The 22,963-nt window shown below is 46.6% G+C and overlaps 7 protein-coding genes across 7 annotated transcripts; 4 read left to right on the plus strand and 3 right to left on the minus strand.

Annotated features, from left to right (window-relative positions):
* Positions 1-1,685: 1,685 nt before the first annotated feature.
* Aspvir_008217 (putative AP-3 complex subunit delta) lies at positions 1,686-5,100 on the minus strand (the record flags this gene model as incomplete). Its single annotated transcript, XM_043271391.1, has 6 exons — positions 1,686-3,616; positions 3,666-3,894; positions 3,941-4,324; positions 4,376-4,572; positions 4,641-4,769; positions 5,073-5,100. 6 exons carry the CDS (start codon positions 5,098-5,100, stop codon positions 1,686-1,688), a joined length of 2,898 nt encoding a protein of 965 aa, XP_043127326.1.
* Positions 5,101-5,264: 164 nt separating this feature from the next.
* Positions 5,265-6,430, plus strand: Aspvir_008218 (uncharacterized protein; the record flags this gene model as incomplete). Its single annotated transcript, XM_043271392.1, has 4 exons — positions 5,265-5,645; positions 5,698-5,904; positions 5,975-6,127; positions 6,194-6,430. The coding sequence occupies 4 exons, from the start codon at positions 5,265-5,267 to the stop codon at positions 6,428-6,430; spliced, it is 978 nt and encodes a 325-aa protein (XP_043127327.1).
* Positions 6,431-7,774: 1,344 nt separating this feature from the next.
* On the plus strand, positions 7,775-9,977 carry Aspvir_008219 (uncharacterized protein; the record flags this gene model as incomplete). The annotated part of the gene is made up of 4 exons (XM_043271393.1): positions 7,775-7,779; positions 7,851-9,261; positions 9,317-9,629; positions 9,826-9,977. 4 exons carry the CDS (start codon positions 7,775-7,777, stop codon positions 9,975-9,977), a joined length of 1,881 nt encoding a protein of 626 aa, XP_043127328.1.
* Positions 9,978-10,708: 731 nt separating this feature from the next.
* On the minus strand, positions 10,709-14,539 carry Aspvir_008220 (SacI domain and endonuclease/exonuclease/phosphatase family protein; the record flags this gene model as incomplete). Its single annotated transcript, XM_043271394.1, has 7 exons — positions 10,709-11,298; positions 11,375-11,706; positions 11,768-11,877; positions 11,927-12,226; positions 12,283-13,906; positions 13,964-14,159; positions 14,209-14,539. The coding sequence occupies 7 exons, from the start codon at positions 14,537-14,539 to the stop codon at positions 10,709-10,711; spliced, it is 3,483 nt and encodes a 1,160-aa protein (XP_043127329.1).
* A 794-nt stretch (positions 14,540-15,333) lies between these two features.
* On the plus strand, positions 15,334-16,302 carry pxr1 (telomerase inhibitor/ribosome biogenesis protein PXR1; the record flags this gene model as incomplete). The annotated part of the gene is made up of 2 exons (XM_043271395.1): positions 15,334-15,356; positions 15,411-16,302. 2 exons carry the CDS (start codon positions 15,334-15,336, stop codon positions 16,300-16,302), a joined length of 915 nt encoding a protein of 304 aa, XP_043127330.1.
* A 1,051-nt stretch (positions 16,303-17,353) lies between these two features.
* On the plus strand, positions 17,354-18,797 carry Aspvir_008222 (diacylglycerol acyltransferase type 2A; the record flags this gene model as incomplete). The annotated part of the gene is made up of 2 exons (XM_043271396.1): positions 17,354-17,661; positions 17,768-18,797. The coding sequence occupies 2 exons, from the start codon at positions 17,354-17,356 to the stop codon at positions 18,795-18,797; spliced, it is 1,338 nt and encodes a 445-aa protein (XP_043127331.1).
* Positions 18,798-19,837: 1,040 nt separating this feature from the next.
* Aspvir_008223 (putative kinesin family protein (KipA)) lies at positions 19,838-22,778 on the minus strand (the record flags this gene model as incomplete). The annotated part of the gene is made up of 2 exons (XM_043271397.1): positions 19,838-21,930; positions 22,001-22,778. 2 exons carry the CDS (start codon positions 22,776-22,778, stop codon positions 19,838-19,840), a joined length of 2,871 nt encoding a protein of 956 aa, XP_043127332.1.
* Between the last annotated feature and the right edge of the window lie 185 nt (positions 22,779-22,963).

Raw genomic sequence — 22,963 nt, forward strand, 5'->3', positions numbered from 1 at the left:
TAAGTAAGTAAGGAGAATTAATTAAGGTAGAATCTAGTAAGAGAGATAAGCTATATGAGTAAGCAAGCAAGGAGAATTGATTAAGGTCTAGTCTGAAGTATATAAATACTCTTTCTTAGGATGCTAAAATATTATTTCTCTCAATCTCTCTCTTAATATCTAGAAGTTAAAATTACTAAAATTATAGGTGTATTTTATGTTAGCTATATGTATATATACACAAGGAGGATATAGATTATAAGTATATAACTATAATATACCTCATGCCTAGATTTAGCCCCTGTAGATGCGTGGTTGTTAAGATATTAAAGTCTCAAAGGGTGCCATTTTATATGGAATACAGAGATGGCCGGCTCACTAGGGTGCCTGGCTCACCTGGGAATTATGTTAGTTCTCCTTGCTTAGGTAATATATCTTGCACTCTTCACACTAATCTTACCCATTAACCTTATAATTTCAGATAATGATGAATAGGGTGTAATGAAAAAGAGATATTTCATTTTACCCCATATTAGACCTATATTATTTATTGCACTACTTTTTGCTAGCCCCTGATTTAATAACAGTTAAATAGATAAACCAATATCTGTTTACTTAGTAATATTTCACCTGTGTATTAAACTTCATTAAATCCCACCTTAGTTAATAGGGCCAAGTATAGGCAAGGTATGGAAGTTTTTATGACTGTACTATCAATGTAATCTGCATATCAAGAAGGTATAAAGGGAAATCAATAACTAAACAACGTGGCCTTATTCCTCATACATCTCAGCTCCTTATTAAGAGCCGGCCTAACAAAGGGCTCATTTCAAGCTAGTGATATAATTTATTAGTCGGCCTTACAGAATATATATGAAGTTTAATGTTTACACCATCCTCCTAATACAGGGAACACACAGTGGATAAAAATCATAATGGTAATCACAACACCTAACTGGCCTGACCTGGAGCTGACCTGTCATTCCTTCTTTAGGCTCAAACTCCCCAGCAGCGAAGAGCAAATGAGAGATATGCGAAGCATGAGGCTGCAAAACGAGGCAAAGGGCAGACTACAGCAAAACCAAAACAGAATTCAAAGTCCCCAGTGTCCACTGGATGGCTGGGTATGTACCACACAGCAACTAGAAGCCATCTACAGGCATGACCAAATAGCTAAGACATCATAGTTATACTTGCATTTGTTGTCTGCGGGGGAATTGCATTTGAACTCCTGAGAGTTATTCCAGCGATATGGTCAGCTGCCACTACGATGTTCGGTCGCCTCATTGCCTAGGTGGCCGCTGTTAGCGATGCAATCATCTCAAGCTTGTAAAATACCGAGTGCCTTTCGAAGTATGCCACCTATTCTTCAACCTTAGCCTCCCAACATTTCGAAGCCACACCAAATTCCTATGTCGAAGGTTTGTCCCGGAACGAATATCAAGCAGAGCATATGCCGAGCGGTACCCTCTTACGTACGTGACTATCTCTCACGCATATTACATTCATGTTCCTCCTTCCAAAGGCCTTCATGCATCCAAACCATAGACTCCAGGCTGTAAAATCGTCAAAGACAAACCGTGGCTATACGATCTATGATCGTCATTCGCGGATGCCACTATTCAATGAAAGTAGGGCAGGAAATTCACCTCACCCAAGGTCTGCGTCACACTGTTGCCTTCCGCTGTTGGGGAGGTCGCAGATAATCACATCTCGCGGGTACCATCCTTTTCCGCTTGAGTTGTATCCTGTAATACATTGGCAGTCGCATGTCCTCTCACTTTGGCCTTCTTGCTTTTCTTTTTCTTTCTTACAGGTGTACCCTCCACAGGTATGCCTTCCGGGTGAATTCGCTCCGATGCTCGCTGCATCTCCAACCGTAACCTCTCTACTTGTCGCATCGCTCTCACCATCTCTGCATCATCCTGAACGGTATGATCTAGATTAAGTGTGGAACTAGGGCTTCGATCTTCCCCCTCCAAGGTAGGGAGCCCAAGGCTACTGGAATCAACTTGGAGGAGAGAACGCTTGCTTTTGTCAAGGTCATCCGCAGCTTTCGGCAGAACGGAGTCATCCAGTCCAATGGTTTCATCAGCAATGACACGATGTTTTCTGGGGCGTTGACCTTTGTGGTGTCGAGTTTTGCTGTCTGACAGTGGAGCCCCACGTTGGTCTCCAAAAGTGCTCAAATCAAGGTTAATTATGGGGATAGAGTCGACATCCAAATCGCCGTTAGGTGAGATGCTGTGGTCTCGGTCTGACGCACCAGAAGGACGATCTTCGGTAACGATGTAGAAGGGATCCTCTCTGTTGCGTTCTTGGCGCTCGGCCCTCCGCTTAATGGCGGCAGATAGGTCATTTGATCGATCGTCTGGAACCTGGTATGATGAATCTGGATATAGCTCGACTGTAGCAGACCCAATGGGCATGCTATGATAACTGGATGTGTCTGCGACATGGTAAAACTGTTGAGATGGGTGCTGGCTGTCGATCTCGGGATTCCAGTCCGATTCGCTGAGAAGTGTTGGGAATTCTTGATTGAGAGCTTCGTTCAGAATGAGATCCCCTGGAAAAGGAACCTTTTTCTGAGCGCCAATAGCGACTGGGTTGAGTTCCAGCCCAGAGAACAACCCGGGCATTATGGACGATAACAGAAAAGGCATTGCTTCCGAACTGTGGCGTTCCGTCACTAGTGCATCAGCTGCCAAGCGTACCATTTCAAGAAATTCAATGGCCCTTTCCTGCACATCCAGATCAGGATGAACCGCCAGGGATTCGAGAAAATTGATAACTTGCGCAAAAAATAGTGATATCTCGCACACCGTTGCTGTGTTCCAATCTTGGTGTGGGTCATTGGCCACTTGTATGAGCACCTTAGGAATTGCCTGAACGTAGAGGGACAATGCCTTAGCTGGAAGTGACATGTTTGACATGTCGATCAGTGACTGGAGCGTTAGATGAGGGGTACAAAGACAGTCCGAATACTCGCCGACTACCCAAGATAGCGATCCGAGGGCGTGGCTATCGGTATGAGGTTGAAGGAACAATGAATGTCGGTTCTCAACGGAAATCAGAAGTTCTGCCGCTCTTGTGGCCTGCAGTCGGACTCCTTTGACACGGACGGCGACATTGCGTATTTCCGAACAGATTCGGGACATTATATCGTCTCCACTATCGTCTTCAAGCGCCCGAATAGTTCGTGGAAAACGGAGTTGTTTAGTTTGCCGTGGTCGGAGTTTCATCAATTCTACCAAAAGGTCGACATACCATTCAAAGTCGTATAAGTCCGAATAGTTGTTGAAGGAACATATATCAAGTATCCGATGCATCACGTCGATCCTATAGCTCACAGGCAAAGTAATGGGTCCTTTCTGATTGTTCAAGTTCTCTGTTGCTGCGGTATGTCTCGACTCAACAGGATCAAACGTCGTAGCATCTTGAAGCTGCTTGAGCAGCCGATCGACGACGGACTGGAGTGTGTCGCTTGTGACCATTCTGGCCGCAAGCTCTAGGGCTTGAATCCGTATTGAGACATCGGCATCCTCCAAACAATCCATGATGACATCGCAGTGAACTGATACTAATGCAGGATGAGAGAGCAGGATTCGATTGAACGCCAGTAACGCGACATATTTGACTTCAAATTTATTTTAGTATTCACACTTACTGTTCAGGAAGAAACTTACGGTTTGGGTCGGAATTCGCGACAATCATTCCTCGAAGTTTCCCGACACAGAGACTTGCGACTGCATCCCTCTCTTCAAGTGCTTCGTCGCCATCGAGTATGCCTCCTTGAATGACGCCATTGATGCATTCATATAGTAATGACATGGCGGTCGTCGTTTCAATTATATTCATCAGAGGTCCAGTGAGTTTCCGAATTAGTCTAGGTTCCAAGGGTGTCAAAGTCGCAAACTAGTCTCGTTAGAAGCGTACGTCCTCCAAAAAGGGAACACCATACCAGCTTGATTATCTTTATAGCCATCCAATTATTCCCCCCATCGACTAATAATTCAAAGAGCCTCGGGGCAAGTGGAAGAAAATCACGCGGCCTTCTCCAACCAAGCTCACATATGACGTTGATCACGGCCGTAGTTACACTACTTTCCTCTTCATCGTCCATGAGGCGCTCCCTTAGTTTCGGCCATGCAAACTTGAGTGCGTCGGGATAAACCAAAGCAAGTCTGTAGAGACACACAACTGCCTTTTTGCGCACAACACCGCGCGAGTGTGAAAGCCGAGATAGAACATCAGGGAGCAATGACATAGCAAGCGAAGGAGTTATAATGTGTGGTAATGTGGTCAGTGGTAAGGACAGGCTCGGAGTACTTGACGATATGAGATCCTATTCCAGCGTCAGACAAGCTTTTTAAAAGGAACTTGGGACTTCAAATACCTTCTTCAATAGATTCGTTGCCAGCATCAAGACGTCAGTATCGGGTCTAAAGCTTTGAACTGCACCAAGGTAGCCAGCTCTCTTCTGCAGATATTTCGAAGATGACATGACTTCCAGGACATGAAATGATGCCCATGACATATCATACCCAAACATCTCCAGATAAACTATTTTCAAGAGGGCAGTTGCTTTCTTATCTGGAATATATTAGCGGACTACTTGCCGTATCTTGAAGGCGAATATGATGGGGTTGGGATGGGCATACCCATATCTTGAGATCTGATCTCAGCCCTACATTCTCGAAGACTATCCTGTATAAACTCATCTTCTGCCCCTTTATGATTCCTTAGACCTTTGATCAGGTCGTAAAGTGATTTCTCGAACCTAATTACTTCTAATCAGTGGAAAGTTACACCAGCTCAGCAATCAACCCTACATTTTTAAATGATTGAATGAAGGTATTCGCGACTCTCTGTCTCATAAAAGATCAGGTAGATATTTTTGCCATGTGGCTTCAAAGATCGCAGACGACCGAATATAGATCTAAAAAAAAATATAAAATTAATTCTCAAAGTATGACACGATTCTGATATCGCTGGAATCTTTGTCGTGGGGCATATGTGATGATAAACTAAGATGGGATGGTTAAAATCACGGGAATCCGAAATAGCCTAATATTATTTGCTAGTACTCTGACCTCTCCACAGAGCAGAGGAATACTCCATATTTTAGCTCTATAGCGTCACATTGATAAGCACAGATCCGCACTAGACAACTGATTTCTCCTGACTTCTGTGAGATTCACACAAGTCCAGGTCCTGCTTTGGTTTCCCCTACAGACATTCATTTTAGTTGAATAATACACGTTGACACCAACGTTTGCCAAACAATGGGTCGTACAGATCCAGAACTCCATGCTATTCATGGCTCGGATTTGTTCTCTAGCCTTCATCTGTCACAACAGGCACCGTTGATCCTCAGCCGACGCCTTACATCGGAGACGAACGCGAAGTCCACATTGATGTTCTCGCCGGAGAAGTTTGAGGAATACAGGGAGATTGAACAGCTCTTATTAGCTTGTTTACAGACTGGGGATGACAGATCGGCACTATCCTGTCTCCATCAACTCGAACAGCGCTTCGGGGCTTCAAATGAGAGGGTCCTTGGGCTACGTGGCATATACGAAGAGGCCGTTGCAGAGGATCGATCTTCCCTGGAATCCTGCTTACGCAAATATGACACCATACTGCTGGAGAATCCGGCGAACATGGTCTGTGATGATCTTATTAGCTAGGATTTACCGGCTAATTAATATTTGATAGCCTGTTCTAAAGCGGCGTGTTGCGCTTCTGCGTGCATTGTCTCGACACACAGATGCTATACACAGCCTAATAGATCTGCTGAAGGCTGCTCCTACGGATGCAGAAGCTTGGTGTGAACTCTCAGATCTATATAAGTCTCAAGGAATGGGCCTGCAGGCAATCTTCTGCCTTGAGGAAGCATTATTGATTGCACCAAATGCGTGGAATGTAACTACTTCAGTGCACATCACCGTCAACCAGTACAGAGACTAACGATTCTTTCGTTCTTCCTGACCAGATTCATGCTCGTCTCGGGGGGCTTCAATATCTTGTTGCTGGGTCTTCCGACCCAGAGCAATCATATCACCTACTGCGGGGGTCGATCCGTTCTTTCAGCAGAAGTATTGAACTTTGCGATAACTACCTGAGGGGCTTCTACGGCTTGGCTTCAGTGAGTGCTGTCATTGTTCTCCCTAGAACACGGCTTTTACCACGAAAACTAATCTGAATATGGAAGGCCTCTGCGATCTTGCTCAAAGGTGAAGGGTATCAAACTTACTTGCAGGATTCTTCATTGTCGCAAGCAGACAATTCACTCACAGTAGTGCGGCTCCAGAAGCTGAATGCCTTTGCCAAAACTAGGATCGAGGGTATCGTGAAAGAACGGTCCAACGGGCGCATTCATTCTGAATACAGCCAGGGCGAGCTCATCGCAGCAAGGGAGCTTCTCAATCATCTCAATGCATCCGACTAAAACTATTCCCCATCGCTGATTTATTGGATTTGCTGTATCATCTGTCCTCATAATTGAGTGCTTCTTGTGTTGGAACTGGAACTACTCTCATCACTTATCTGATTACGCTGAAGGCTTATTCTCTCAGGGCGTGAAGCGGCGTTCAATGGAATATCCAGGAACATTGTAGTGCTAAATGAAGAACATGTTAGTCCTTCAAACATGATTGAATGACGAATATACATGGGCTAATCAAAGCACAGTACCTATAATCTGGTTAATGGAGCACACCAAGGTTTTGTACTCTTCATAGTATCAACTTTAAAAAGGCATGACCCACTTACGTCATGGTCCTAGATAAGTGAAAGACTTACAAAATAGGTATTCCAGTGTCATCACTACTTTTTAGACCTAGGATAATTCTGATGACAGTGTTTGGGGTTGATATCCAGTGTTAGATATTTCCCATTCGTATCTGGACCCCTTAATGTATTATGGGTTCATTTCTCTCATACTATGAAGCCATTTCATTAGAAGAGATCCCTTACATTTTTGACATTATTATCAGTGAGTACAGTAGAGCGGTAGTTAGGTTTCTTTTCCAACCTGAAGACCATTTATTGGCCAATCATAGGAGGCTGAAGGGCTAGGCCTGTATGTGTTCCATCTGAAACCTGAAGGCTGAACTTATCATGTCAGTAAGAATAAATTCCTTAATTGGGCATTCAGGCAGCACAAGGTATTCGCAAGGTTCCTGGGAGGGTAAGAATCAAAATTGCCAGCTCAGTGCCTAACCAGACTGTGAACAAAACATACCTTACCCTACCTAGTAACATGGGGGGGAAAAAGGGTAAATTTTTCGTCCTCGGTATACTAAAATGCCCAAACTCCGCCTCAAGCATATCTGGTCAGGCACCTTCCCACATTTGGTGTCGTTGCCAATCTCCCAACCACTGTACTGGCTTAAATTCTTCCATTCTTTCCCACTGTGATCAGATACATATCGGAAACTGAGCCATAGCTTCGATCTGAAAGAGTTTTCTCATTACATTTTACCAAGCTTCAGCTAGACTGCGTATTATTGCCAAACCTGGGAATTTTGTTTCAAGAATGAGTGCCACTTTGTTTCAGAGATTGAAGAACCAGTGAATTGGATATGAATTATCAGCATCGCCTTTTCCTTGGATGTGCTCACTAACTTTCTCTCCGAACATTTTCAAAGGGTGTCCTCGACCCAAGTCTGATCGCTATTCTGGATGGTCATCTTTATGTCGCTCGGAACCGACTCAAGGATAACTTTTTCATAATCACTTTTTCAAATCTATTACAATCCAATTCTTTCTCAAACATTATTGACGGATATCTATGACGTACGTTCTGACGGCTCGACCCAAGAACGGCTTGGCGCTGTTATCTTGACTAACTCAATATACACAAGCAGGTTCAACATTACCATTGACCCTAGTCGACGCGGCTCGGACTCATCTCTATCTGACGAGGAAGACTCGTCAGGAGTTCAAGTTTCGCCGCCCTCTGAGTCCGGAAGCCATGAATATCATGACCCATATGATGAGTGGGCTCACTTACCATATCCGGACGAACTGAAGCCATCTGATTCGGCGTCGCGGCCCAGAGCGTCAAATCGCACGCGAAACCGCAATCCGACCCATGGCTCATCATCAGGCCCGAGCCGCCGTCACTCTGCGAGACGTCATGTTATGCCAGAACGGGAGTCATTTGTCCGTCGATCCCGCCGTCAGCCTTCTCCTGACTCCCCAGAGAGTGTGGATTCCGCTGAGGAATATGCGACTCCGTATGGTCGAACATCCCACGAGAGAAGGCTCTGGCCGCCCATGGCTCAAGGCTCAAATTACGCACATAGCACATCACCGGGGCCATCATATGTGTATCCGAACAGCGGCATATCACCCGGAGCTTTTACGCATTCTGGTCTTCATCCGCCATCAGATCAGCTTGTTAGATTAAGTCACCATCATCAAACGGGTCATTCGGCGGCTTACAGCCATCCCATCTATGGGTACGGTCCTCAATATCAACATCCTCATGGGCCCCCAATGCCGGCATACTTCATGCACGAGCATCATCCTGGCCACCATATGCCGCAAGTACACCCTTCTAGCCAAGGGAGAAGTGATGGGCATAGCTCACCACCGCAATCAACACCACATGCAGTTCCACCACATGGCCCATCACATTATGGTGGAAACCCATTAGGTCCTCACGAACTTATTCCATACGGCCCGGGAGGTTATTTCCCATTCAGAGAACCCTACGCCATGGTGCCCGGAATGGTACCCCCGCCCTACCTCAACACCTACCCCCGCGTACCATCTCCCAGCCAGGGGGAATCAAGTCCGTCTCCAGTTCCTGCCGCTGCAGAAGTTGCTAAGGATGAGGCAATTGCAAGGCTGGAGAAGCTGATTCTAGAAGAAAGGACGGAGCGTGAAGCGAAAGAGGCGCGAGAGGCTGCGCTCCGAGCTGCAATTGAAAAGGAAGCCGCCGAGCAAGCTGCCCGAGAAGAGCGTGCTGCGCATGAAAAGAAAATCGTCGAGGAAGCCGCCGCTGCCGCTAGAGCGGAGGCGGAAAAGAAGGCTGCTGAAGAGGCTGAAAAAGCGAAGAAGGAGGCCGAAGAGGCCGCTGCGGCCGCTAGAGCGGAGGCGGAACAGAAGGCTGCTGAAGAGGCCGCAAAATTGAAGAAGGAGGCCGAAGAAGCGGTTGCTGCCGCTACAGCCGCAGCGAACAAGGGCCCGGAAAAAAAGAAACCTATCAAATTCAAAGATGCTGTCGGGAGGAAGTTCAGCTTTCCCTTTGATTTGTGCTGCACATGGCAGGTATGATCCCCTCTTGGCCTTGCACAAATGCTCTTTTCTGAAACCAAGAGTCTAGGGAATGGAAGAACTTATACGGCAGGCTTTCCTCCACATTGAAGTAATAGGGCCTCACGTTGCAGAAGGTCATTATGATCTAGTAGGGCCAAATGGTGATATCATTCTCCCACAAGTCTGGGAAACCGTCATTGAACCGGACTGGACAATTACCATGCATATGTGGCCCATACCAGAGAAGAAGAGTCCTGATCCTGCTGAGGGGGGTACTGTACCGGAAGGACAAGCAACTGCGGAAACCGCTCCAGGATCTGCTGATAGCGCAGTCATCGTTGCCCCCGATGATTCAAAGAAAAAATCCGAGTCGGCAGCAGGTATGTTCAGATTTCTTTTCATATCAACTGGGATAACTCTGGTGGTAGTCCTCTCGAGGCCTTCCTGCCACCAAACCCACCCCCCCCCCCTCCTTTTCTCTCTCCTTTTTTCTTTTCCCTTTATGCTCGACTAGTTTAGATTTGCTACAATGGCGCATTTGTTCTTTCCCAGTATTAACCTAGCATTCGACCTTAGGTACAAAGAAACCACGTGCGAAGGGGCCCGACCCCGGCGCTTTTGCCATGTGGATGGTGGGTAGCAATCGTCTGAGACTCAACAAGGCTTTAAAAGCGGGAAAAAAGCCTAAAGCATTCCAACATCACGGTAGCTCTTGCCGTGTTATGTGATAGGGTCGTATCCTAGGTGGTTGGCTGGTAGCTATCTCTGGCTATATGCATTCACTGTTAAACAGAGCAGACTCACTCCTTAGATCACAGTCATGGCTCGTTCTCTGCCAGATCTGTGCTCGGCGGGTTCTGTCTGCCAGGCAGCCCAACGACATACTGGGATACAAGCTTGCCCTATCATGGTCTGCTTTGGAGGGGCATGGCTTTTCCTCTCGACAAGCTCGGGATTGGTTTCTCATGCCTCGGTGGTTGGAGTTGGTAGTATATTTATCATACGTTGAGTTATGTAAAGATCAAGCATTGGATTATGGTGACATTTCATACTTTTCCTGGCCACGGGTGGAAGTTTCTGGAAAAATATCTGTCTGTATCAGTGAGGAAATATGTGCTGGATTATGAGCACTGGAGTTTCTTATATACCCATAGAGCATGATTGTCAATGTCTTTTAAAACTATACTTTAATTCACTCCTGGTCCATTGACATTAGGCTCTTTCAGTTACAAAAACATGGTATATGGTGATCACAAGCTCCTAGCAAAGGAACGGTATATAGCTTCCGTTCCAGGATGCTCACTTCCTCTGTTAGAATTGATATAGAAGTCATATCTACTGGGTTAGGACAGGCAGTCACTAATAGAAAAATGAGAAGGACATAAGGACATAAGGCCAATGTATTGGCGTACAAGCACAGCTCGAAAATAGGTATCATGAAAGGTGGATGAACTGTGTATTATTTTGGTAGCAAAGGCTCCCACTTGATTTCTGAATCTACTTCACCGTCAAGTAGGTCCTTGGTGATGCCTGTATGACGCTCAAATCCACCAAATTGCCTGGATCCACCGCTTGGAGTGTCTTGACAACCTGGGCCCCTGCGTTCAGCAAGTGAATTTCTAATTTGGCCCTTCAAATCGAACCTCGGAACGTCAAGTTGATTACTCGGCTGCGACGGAACGCTCTCCAGTACATTCATACCGGACTGTGATCCAGCTTGGCCCGACAAGGCTTTATGATCGTTACTTAAAGCAACAGGTTTTCGAGGGATTGGTGGTGCTTTTTTGGCCCCATCTGCTCTGGAAGATCGCATGTCAGTGTCTTGAATCAAATCGGATGGATTCGCGGTTCCCTTCCCACCACGCGGGGGCAATGGAGGCTTGTATGTGATGGAATCTCTGTTATCCACCACGACCTTTTGACTGTCCGTTAATCTTCTTGCAGGTACCCAATCAGTGGTATTACTTGAAGAAAATGGGTTGGACTCGCGATTCATGTTCAGTGACCATCCATTTGAAGGCGGCCGTACAATTGATTTCACTGGCGTACCTGCCTCGTATGAATGTTAGAGTAGCCAGCCACGAAGATATTTTCTGGAACCGATCCAAGATTTGGGAGGTCATACCATTATCCAACCACCATCTCTGATCGTCTGAGCTGGCAGGTGGAAGGGTAAGAGTGAGAAAGTCCAGTTCGGCTGACTCTCGCTTATGCATTTTTGCCTGGTTCATCGACCTTGCCGATATCTCGGGTGCATCACCTATCTCCTTTGCATAGAGTATGCTCCTGATATTTCCCTTTAGGTGATCATCAACAATATTAATGTCACAGGAAAAAAGGGCCCACACGGGACGATGATCCGAGCAGTGTAAACAGGCAGAGTCGTAATGCAGCTGATGGATATTTGATCCTTTCCACAGAATTCTATCGCACCATGCAGGGATGCGGGACTTTTCCCTGCTGGGTATTAGTCTCTCCAGTAAAAGAAGTGCGCCGAAGAAACAATGTATTATCTTACGATGTGTCGTAATAATTTGTGCCAACGTCATATTTATAAGTTGGTGGAAATGTAATGAGCCCCTCGCTGTAGAACTGGAACACATTGCCCGCCATCATTTGCAGGTTTAGCTTCAGCTTGAATTAGCGCATAGACGTTCCCTTGAGTGAATCACAGTACCTGATCATTGTCGTGCAACTTCTGGTAGTTGCGTTGCGTTGACAGATCTCTGACGATCTGATTGCTGAGACCTATTCGGTAGTTGAAATCACCAAGCCAAATGATAGTGTCATGGTCGTCAATCGTTCTGTTTTTCTGGAACCTAAGACCTCGACAGATAGTCTCATAGTCCCTATTTCTCTCTTCATAGTTCGCGAATCCAGCTGCAAGGTGAGCAGTCACGAAGCATATTCGAGTCTTTGAATATTCAAAGCGGATAGCACAGCCTCCTTTGTTACCGCTGATCCCTGAGAGACCTGTCTTTCTAATCATTAGATACTCATAACGAAGCAATACTTCTTGCACTGGACACTTACTTTCCTGACACTGCCTTCAACATTCTTTATGTCTCTGAGTATATCTTCTTTCACAAATATCATAAGAGCTGCTCCGACCAGCTGGCCACTCCGCAAAAGAACGTACTTTGTACTCCCCATCTTCCCTGCACGATTGTTGAGACAATTTCTGACAGCTGCTTCCCACCCTTTGCGAGGAGTTGGGTCGGTCGACATGATTTGTTGTGGATTTAGTGCAACAATTTCTTGAAAACCAACGGCAAATATGCTTGGATCCTCGCTCCGCTGATCGGGGAGAGGAAAAAGCCAGGGTGTCAAATCATTATCAGGGCCCTCATGGCGTCCATTCACGTTAAACGTTCCGGTCCAGATCAGGACCGATTTCTTGTAAGAATATTCGGAGGCTCGCTGAGCCAGTTTCTCGGAGACTATATCATTTATCGGATCGAAGAGCTGTACTGGGGCTTGGTTTGTTAGACGTCCTAGTAGTAAATCTATTGTCCTTTGCCGGGCTTTGTCGGAGAAGTTGTTCACGTATAGCCGTGTGGCGGTTTTGCGTGCATCTGCAAGGGCACCGGCGAGAGACATTCTTCCATGTCGAGTGAACGAGCTTTTCAGCGCACCAGTACCAGCGTAGATTCGCGACAGAGCATCCCCGTTGTCAGCCCAAAGGGTTGAGTGTATGAGCCGAAGTTCGGGATCAATGTGAGCTCCCTGTTGATGAAAAAATGATTCAAGGGCCATCATGCTAATGATCGTCTGTACAAGGTTGGTTCTGTCAAGGCAATCTAGACAATTTGTCCGAAAAATGCCTTCTTGTTGCAGAACGACGGACGAGGCTTTTGCTTCGTTACCATAGGGAGTGGTCTCTGACAAGAAGTATCCAAATCCATCCACAGAATGCAAAATAACGTCCTTGATTTGATCGCTAGCTCCATAACCTAGAGGACCGCGGGCCTCCGCATGAAAATCAAATCCCGTCATTTCAAGTAACATATGGTTGGAGGAGGCATGAGCGTTAGCCTTCTGGTTAAGTGGACTTCTGCTGACCAATTCATGAAACCTCGTTGTAAGCTCGACTTCTCCGGGTTTCAAAGCGCTCAGGAGATTAACGATATGTACAGCGCCGTATCGTGATTCAAGACTTTCGAAGTGTTTGTCAAAGGCGTGTTTGGTTGCCTCGCGCGACCTGATTACCTCAATCTTCTGCTGGCCAGGGAAGAAGCCAGGTGCTTGTTCCCAAAAAATGGGCACAGAACCACGAATCTGGACATATGAGAAAGTGAGGCCGGGAGAAATCCAGAAAACAGTTTCCGTTTCCACAAAATTTGCAACGTTTCCGTCATCGTCAATGCCCCTGGAATTGAACCTCGTACCTGCCCGTCGAGATGATTGGCGTGATATAACAGTCAACGTTGATGGCAAGTGCGTTGGTGCTTGCGGAACTATCGGCCTAGAAGTGGGAATGGTCAAAGTGCTACAGAATCCTCGTATTACATATGTCAACATTCGAGACATGTCGAGGTGCATTTTCTCAAGGGGAGACAAGCGGCTTCTGAGGAGAAGAAGAGGGTTAATCATGTATGAGTTCCACAGCATGTCCTCATCTAAAGAGCCCATGTCGAACGCATCAGCTTTGTCGGAGCTGACAATATGTCAGCAATCACTGTAGATCTATGGGTTAGGCACTCTATCGGCTTACCGGTCCTGCAGCCGATCGGTGAGATCGAAATCTAGACTATAGTAGAAACTGCCATCACTCAAGAGCTTCTTCAACGCTAAGAATGGGTGATCAGTGACAATTTCTTTATTCTCACCCCGGTTGAGTTCTTCAGCGGCAAACTCGGACTCGGACTCATAATTAAGACCATCTTCGTAGCTTGAATGATTGAGACAAACTGCTTTGGTCAGACCAAATAAGATAAACGAGGGAATGGGAGCTATTACAGAAGTGCACATTGTCGATTCGCCATACAGCTTCGCCAGGCCTCACTGTTCCGGCCTTAGAGGCGCCAGTCACCACACATAAGAATACATCTCCGTCCAGAGCGATTAACCCAAGCGTACCGTGCCCATCGCATAGACAGCGGTAACCTGTTAAGTCCACGGAAGACAAACTGGAAAATTCAACCAAGCAATGGATCGTGTCTCGTTCGTTGTTTCCTGTACTGTGGTCCACTTCTGCTGCGATGGCTTTAAAGACCAAAGCGTTGTCAGTAGTGGCTAGAACCAGAGTACGCCGAGGGTTATCTCTGCAGAAGACTTGTAAAATAGGCATTCTTCGAACAAGATATCAGATTTTGATTCTCATGATGATATATATGAAGTGTATAGAGGATTTCTGAAAGGATTAATCTCACAGCTCAGGCCCAGTTTTCAGAGGGACTGACTCAGTGACTTAAGTGATTAATAACAGCACATTATAATGCTTGGGTATTAGTTAGGTAAAGAGTCAATATTAGTATTTGAGAATAATATATTATTCAGTAGGTTGAGTGTTATTCATGATGAATATCGAAGGTCATTAAGATTTTGGACAAGTAGGCCATCGCCAAGGCCCTAATGAGACTCATACTTCCGGGTACCCTATATTTATGGTGGTGAGCGTAATCTATAATAATAATATTATTATTGCTATTACTACGCAGATAACAGATACATAGTATATATTAGATATGGAGCATCCATTTGTAGGAGTACATAGGTACCTAGATATCAGGCGTATCGAAGAGGGTATCCAGGGAAATCAGCATAATTCAATAACTGACTCAGGCAACGGAGGTACCATGTCAGAGAAAATACTTTTTCCCGCTCTCTATTAAGTCCAAAAGGGAAAAGATGCGTGCAACGGCTACTCGTTAGATACCCTTGCCGCAGTCCTGCTTTACATTTCAACCCTCTCTGTCTTCTCTCTCGAGTTCGTTTTATTTTTCTTTTCACTTGTCTCCCTTGGTCGCAGAATAATACTTCACATAGCAGATTTTTGGTTTAGACTTCAAGTCTCAGTCAGATCGACACTATATCGCCGTCTTCTCTATCTCCGCTTAAAAATTCTCTTCGCTCCTATCGCAAATGGGCCTGGCGGCGCCTCGCAAGTAAATTTTCAAAAGAATGTCACTGCGATAAAAGTCACTGACCAAAATATGCAGGAAAACCAAAATCTCGCATGATCCCAACAACACCTCTTGGTCACGATCAACGGATGGTTTTGGACACAGGATTCTCAAAGCCCAGGGCTGGACTCCCGGTAGCTTCCTCGGCGCCCGGAATGCCACTCACTCTGATCTATTCACTACGGCTAGCGCATCACATATAAGAGTTGTCTTGAAGGATGACACATTAGGCCTCGGAGCTCGGCCAAAGAGGGACCTTTTGGATGAACCCACCGGCCTGGACGCATTCAAAGGATTACTCGGCCGGCTCAATGGTAAATCTGATACACAACTTGAAGCGGAGCAGAAAAAGCGGAACGATGCTAAATTGGCTCGATATGCTGCAACAAAGTGGCAGACCGTCAGATTCATAAGTGGCGGACTTCTTGTGCAGGAGAAGGATAATGCTACCGCCTCCCCGGCTTCTCAGGATCTTCGCGCTGATTACGCACGGAAAACCTCTTCCTATGAAAGTGAAACTGGCTTGTTTAAGATGGAGCCCATGGATAACGACTCACAACAGGAAGGTTGTGCCACGACCAAGGAGGAGGAGGAGGAGAAGAAGAAGAAGAAGAAGAAGGGGAAGGGGCTGGACATGAGTTCCAGAAAATCCCGCGAAAAGAAACAAGAGAAGAGGCAAAAGAAAAGGAAAATTAGTGACTGTGACGGGCTTGACGCGGAAACAGCGGACAAATCGTCTACAAAAGTCCTTCTAGCGGTCGCAAATGATAAAAATACATGTGCGATAGCTTCGAACTGTCCATCAACATCGAGGGAACGCCAACCTATGGGAAGACGGATCTTTCGAAGCCGGCATATTGAACAGAAGAAGAAAGCCCTCATGGACGATAAATCTCTCAATGAGGTATTTATTATCCTTTCCTATTAGCAATCTTTTTCCATGTTGCACATAGGCTAACTGGCATAGATATTCATGATCAAAACATAATAAATATTCGCCGGTTGGCCCATGTCAACCTACCTAGACCCATGCTTGAAGAATCATATCTACATCTTTCAAGAAATATTATCTTGTATTCCTGATAACTTACAGATCCCAAATTAGCAATGACCTGATAGGCTGATGATATACGTTATTCACCTGCGTCGGTCTTGGTCGCAATGTTTAAGTAATTACCATCATGTGCCTTTAAATCATTTCTTTACTTGATGTCGCGGCTTTGCAGGCCAAGCCGAGGCTATACCAAGTACTCCGTATTGATTTCCTATACGCTTTGAGTTATTCGGATGTAAGATCGGAGCCCGGGCCTGGAGATCTAGATGCCTCAAGACTTATTCGCATTACTCTTCGCTGAAACGTAAGTCCACCATTCAAGCAGGATAGTACCAAAGACGGCATTAATGTTCTAACGTTCGAATTTTGAAAATGGTCTGATCGTCGGGTTGATAGGTTCGGAGCCATTCTAGATCCCCACTTTCCCCAACTAAGTATCTATATAAATTGTTTGGCAGGTACCAGAGGTACGGAACATAACCTTACACTCTCAACTTCCCAAGTTCTCAAGGAACTACCTTAGGTAAGGTATCAGTAAAGTACCGAATTGATATGAATATATAAATACAGAGTACACCCGCTCAATAGTTAATACTCTTCATGCAGAACTGAAGACCCGCCTTCGAACGTCATATCACTCATACGGGATCCCACTACGCACCGCGAACTGGGTTAGATCGAAGTTCCCGATGCCACTCTGCCGAGTGATCGATTCTTTGATCATCTTAGGAAAGGAACCGACTGTGCATTCGCCGAAGTGGGATACAAATTTATACCAAATTTCCGCCTCAGCTAAGACTTGAGATTAGGCGGCAGAATTACCCTTGCTGAAGATCCCCGACATCGAGCCGTTCAGTCTACCTCAGAGTAGATTCCTGCCTATCTTTTGCACTCGGGGGTTGTTTCCACTTCTCCTTGATCAATAATGCCAGGCCAAGAAAATCTACAAGCAGGAAGCTTGCAACACCAGCCTGAGTCGGTGATTCAGTCCTCATCTTCGGGAAAAATCAGTTTGAGCCCAGAAACGCAGACCGAGCAGAATACCTCGCGTGCGAATCATGTGCAAAACGGTAATAAATCCTGGCATATTGCAGCAAACAACAGTGAATTATCAGCTGCGGGTTTCTATTCTCCGATAAAACGAATTGACACCCCAGCGATACTAGCCTCGCACGAGCATTCTCAGTCAGCGCCAGGCTATTCAGAACTGCGAAGGCATTCATCCAGGACTCGGTAAGTTCTGGTTCTTCGAATCCCTTTTTCTCTCTGCGGACGTGTGCGCAGTTTGGTGTATATGTAGAATTGAGGGTTACTGAAAATGATGGCTGATAATGTTTAGTGGCATTCATTGGGCTCCCTTGAATATCGGTCTCGAAAGACGCATGCAGACGTTCGTGGTCTTATGCCACACTTTGACAATCGCAATATTCTTGACATTTTTCTTCTTCGCTTGTGCCATACCCGTATTCTGGCCTCTGTTACTCCCCTATCTAGTTTATATTTCACTTTTTTCATCGTCTGCAACGTCTGGAACGTTGAGTGGGCGTAGCGATTTCATGCGTTCGCTTCCKATATGGTCACTTTATGCCTCTTATTTTCCTGCTTGCTTGCATCGCTCTGAAGCGCTACTTCCAACACGCAAATACATATTCGGCTACCACCCTCACGGCATAATTTCTCACGGTGCATTTGCAGCATTTGCTACTGAAGCACTCGGATTTTCGAGGTTGTTTCCGGGGATCACAAACACCTTGCTTACCCTTGATTCGAATTTTCGAATTCCGTTCTACAGAGAATACGCTCTTGCCATGGGACTCGCCAGTGTTTCCCGGGAGTCTTGTGAAAACCTACTGTCTAAAGGCGGTGCTGACGGGGAAGGCATGGGCCGCGCGATTACAATTGTCATTGGTGGGGCTCGTGAGTCCCTGGACGCTTTACCTCACTCTCTGCGTCTTGTTTTGAAATGCCGCAAAGGATTCATAAAGCTAGCAATTCGCACCGGTGCTGACCTCGTGCCAGTACTTGCTTTCGGTGAAAACGATCTCTATGAGCAGGTGCGATCAGACCAGCACCCCGTTATACACAAGTTTCAAATGCTCATTAAGCATACGATGGGGTTCACGATCCCGCTCTTTCATGCTCGTGGGGTTTTCAATTATGACGTGGGACTGATGCCTTATCGACGTCCATTAAATATCGTCGTTGGCCGGCCTATCCAAGTCGTTCAACAGCGTGACAGAGACAAGATCGACGAAACGTACATTGATGACCTTCATGACAAGTATATACGAGAGCTTCGACGGTTGTGGGAGCAATACAAAGATGTCTTTGCAAAGGACCGAATCTCTGAAATTGAGATAGTTGCATGAAATGGCCTCGATTTCATCTTTTGATGCACTCCTATTGTAATAAAACAAAGGTCAAAGAATTAGGGGTTTTTTTTTTTTGGAAGAATTCCCGGCAAGCCTGAATAATATCGCGCCGTTAGTCAAACCATGAGGTTGATGTTACAGAGCCTATGCCCACAAGCGAGCATACTCGAAGTGATCCCCAGGAAAGAGGCCTGTGGGGTAATATAGTTTGAGCTATCAATCGATTACCTTCGACCTAATGGCTTGTCACTTTAGGTCAGAAATCAGCTTCAGGCGTCTTGAGAACATGTGGTGTATGTATGCCTACGAACTTCGTCTGGGATACCACCTAGGTGATGAATGCTTCCTATAATTCGGTCAGAGGAATCCCTCATAGCGACGTTGTTCCTGCTGGCAATCCGGTGTCTCCATTGCCGAAGGTAGATCCATGTTAGAACAAAACGATAGAAATTCTCCACCTATGCTCTGGTTCAGAGGCAGTCCTCATGTTGAGATGCCTGGCTGCCTCTGATGAATGAAGTGTTAGAATGATCGCCAATAATCCTCAATTCTTGCACCACTATATCAAGATCGATCTTCACATTCTCCCGACCCCTCCAAGAGATTTTCTCCATACATCATGCTCTTTGGTTACATTTATGATTCTTAAATATAAATAGGGGGTGTGAAACCTGCCTTCACATGCAGAGTGAAGCTAGATTAGTTGATTCAATTTAAACATAAATATCTCATTAAGTCAAGTTCAAGGAAAAAGATCATGCATGGGTATCTAAATATGCAGCGAAATCATGACTACACTCATCAGTGGATGGTAGCCTCCTGATTCCATCAAGACCACCTTTGAAACACCAAGGCATAAGGCCAAAACTGGCAGCTCACACCAGTAGTCATGACCACGAACAAATGGGGAGGAACAGACTCAGTATGAAGGTAACTCGGAATATTCGGGGGAGATTGTGGGTATTTGGGCGGGGACAAGGGGAAACCAGTTGGGACAGAAGGACGACATGCAATTTGGGTGACTGAATCTCACTCATTCACATGACATTTGTCCCGTCTCTTTCTGAAATTGTGCTAGCCGTGTTTAATGCAGGGATACCTGCCGCCGGTTCAAGAGTTCGTTGCTTTTCATCAGCAACACGAACACTTCCGCGAGATCCCTTCACTAAATGACCGCTCTCCACTCTATCCTGTATCATTTCATCGAGTATGCGCGAGACATCGTCCATGCTCTTTCCATCTGGTCCTTTCTCATAAGATTCGGGCGACGAAAGGGAACCAGCTGCACGACCATACGATGGCATAATACCGCCATTACTATTCAACGACGCACGCTTGATTTTGGGATCCGCAGCGCATGGATCTGTTGTGACATGTGCGAGATCCCAGTGTCGTGCGGCAGACCGAAGTGCTGCAAGCATTCGATCCTTATCATCCAGCTGCAAGCGGAGTTCGTTGATTTCCATATCCTTCTCACGGAGCAGAGCCTTGAAGTCCGGCTCTTCCGAGGGAGCATTTACTGACTTCACACCCATAGATATCCGAGAGTGACTTGAGCGACGGGCTTGCAGTAGGCGTCTCTCTAGCGTTGAGATATATCGATTCTTATCGTTAAGATCGGCTTGTAGAGCAGCGATCTGTCTCTGGGCGCTTGCTCTTCCGTCTGCAAACTCCCCCATAATTTCGTCTTCTTCGTGTTCAAGAGGTGCATTTTGATACGGCAAATTCGCCGACACTTCAGTGCTGTTGGTGGACAGGAAGGAAACAGGCCGTACCGATGAAACTCCACATGCACCCAATGTTGATTGACTCACAGAAGACCGCAGAGACCGAGAAATGGAGTCGGTAGTAGACATCCTAGAAAGCCGCCCGAAGGCGGCTATGCCGTTATGACTATTGACTCCAGTTGATTTGGAGCAGAGGATCAGACGATTGAGATGTTCAATGCGTTCTTTCAGCGCTGTTCGAGCTAGTTGCATTTCAAGCATTTGCTCCTCGTGGCGCACTTTTGCCTCCTTCTCCAATTGTTGCTCTTCCAGTTTTAACTCCTTCTCAGCTTGATCCTTTGCCTGACTTTCAAGCTGACTGCGTAGTGTTTGAATCTCCATGCGGTAGCGCTCCAGAAGAACTCGGCTGCCCGCATCGCCCCCGCCACTGCCGAAGGCTTCCTCTGCCCTCTTAGCGTGACTGACGATGCTATTCTTGGCACGGGCAGCGAATTTCAGCGTGTTTAGAGTCTCAGTCGAGAGTGAACCCGCTGTTGCTGAGCTGCCAGACCCATCAATCTGAATTGTACAGAGGATGCTGACGAGAGAATTCCCTGAGAGAGCCGGTTGTAGCAGCCGTGTAAGCTTGCTGTCACGATACGGAAGATGTCTGCCCTCGCGATCAGCTGGGGTTCCGCCCTTCTCCTTGTTCTCCGAGAGCTTTGCGATGATCGTGCCTAATGTGAGTAAGCTTTTATTTATATGAGCACCTTCCGTCCGACGCTCTTTATCCTCCGCAGCGCGCTCAGACCCAGCCAAATCGATCAAGCTAAGGGTTGACACCCTGACTCCCCCTGGGGCCATGCCGGAGCGCCGCTCTTGGGATGGGTTGCTTGTTGGTGCTCGTTCTCTGCTCTCCACAACAATCTGGACGACCGCATGACTTCTAGAACTACGAGCATTGAACTGCGTGCTGCCTGTTCTCCGTGCAAGATCACCTCTGGCAATTACACGTAGGAGTTGGGTAGGGCTCTGCACAATCTCTTCCTTCAACGGAGTTGCATACACACCTCGTTTGCTGTCTTCGCGGAGTTTGATCTCCTCCTGCTGAGAACTCGCAAGCCCAGTAGACCCTGACGCAGAAAGGAGGTCATGAATCTTTTCGTTGTAGATCTCCAGATAGCTGACGCGAAGCAGAAACTCCCGGTGAGGTGTCTCTCTGATGAAAGAGAAGATATCCGTTATTGCTAATGGTATAACGCCGGGAGAAGTCGCGGTCCCTTGCATAGAGAAGGTTTTGCCAGTCCCGGTCATGCCATAGGCAAAGACTGTTCCGTGATATCCTTCCATAACCCTTCTCACAAGGCGCTTGGCCGCGGCGTCGTAGACTCTGGCATTGTGCTCGTGCGGCGGAAAGACATTGTCTGTTGTAAAAGTAAATTGATCAATCAGCCATGTGAATCGTTAGAAAGGTCTTGATCTAGGCGTGCGCACCATATAAATAGTCGACTCCGCCTTCCTTTCCTTTATAGGAGATTAGGCCGCGCCGACCGTCAACAACCCAATCGCCGTCAGAAGCCGAGCCATCTGTCCCGGTCAGATTGGGACGTACGCGGACGCTGACGATCACATTTCCTTTCACTTGCTTGGTTTTCGAATTTGACTTGGCGATCCCTGTAGCATCATCCGGATCTTCACACGTGGTCGCACTTGTTGAGTACGATCCTTGGGCTGACGAGCTTCTGCTCTGTGTAGGAGAGGCTTCTTGTTCTCGTGAGTCTAAGACAGGGCCATTTCTGCCGTCCCCATGTCCGTTCAATAGGGAAGGGGGTCTTGAACTTCGATAGCTGCTGGTAGTCCCTGAACTTAACCTGGAACCACTCTTGACTCTCGCGCTGCCAAGCGGAATATTATTAGATCCCGAGATTGCGGAAGCCACAGAAGAACGGCCATTGACTTTTGGAGGTTGGGGAAATGCCGCGATGCTTATCGTCCTGCGAAGCGACTTCTCAGGACTGGCCGGACTCCGACCTCCCGACGCTGACCTCAGGCTGCCTTGGTTAGAGATTGAACTTGATAATGGGGACCTGTTAAAATTCGATCTAGGGCTGGAGGGCGTGCGCAATTTGGGAGTTGAATGTGATGGAGATGACGCCCTCTGTATGTCGGTTGACAGGGGCAAGCTCTTTCTGACTTTCGCAGCTGGCAACGGCGGCAGAGCACCAGCCGGAGGACTCGCGGCCGGTCGGGACGGTTCTGGTATGGTGGACATAGAGCGCTTATATATTTGGAGGTCTTTCGTGTTTGTTCGTTGCACTGTCGTGACAAATGGACCAACTTCAGAAGAGCTTCAGATTAGAAGTGGCATGGTCATGGGGAAAAATGAAGGTGCGCGAGCTTGCGAAGCCGATATGCAGGCCCAGAAACCAGGCTATCAGATGAGCTGGCAAAAGTCAG

Source organism: Aspergillus viridinutans (assembly GCF_018404265.1).
Source record: "Aspergillus viridinutans IFM 47045 DNA, scaffold_6, whole genome shotgun sequence".
NCBI lineage: Eukaryota > Fungi > Ascomycota > Eurotiomycetes > Eurotiales > Aspergillaceae > Aspergillus > Aspergillus viridinutans.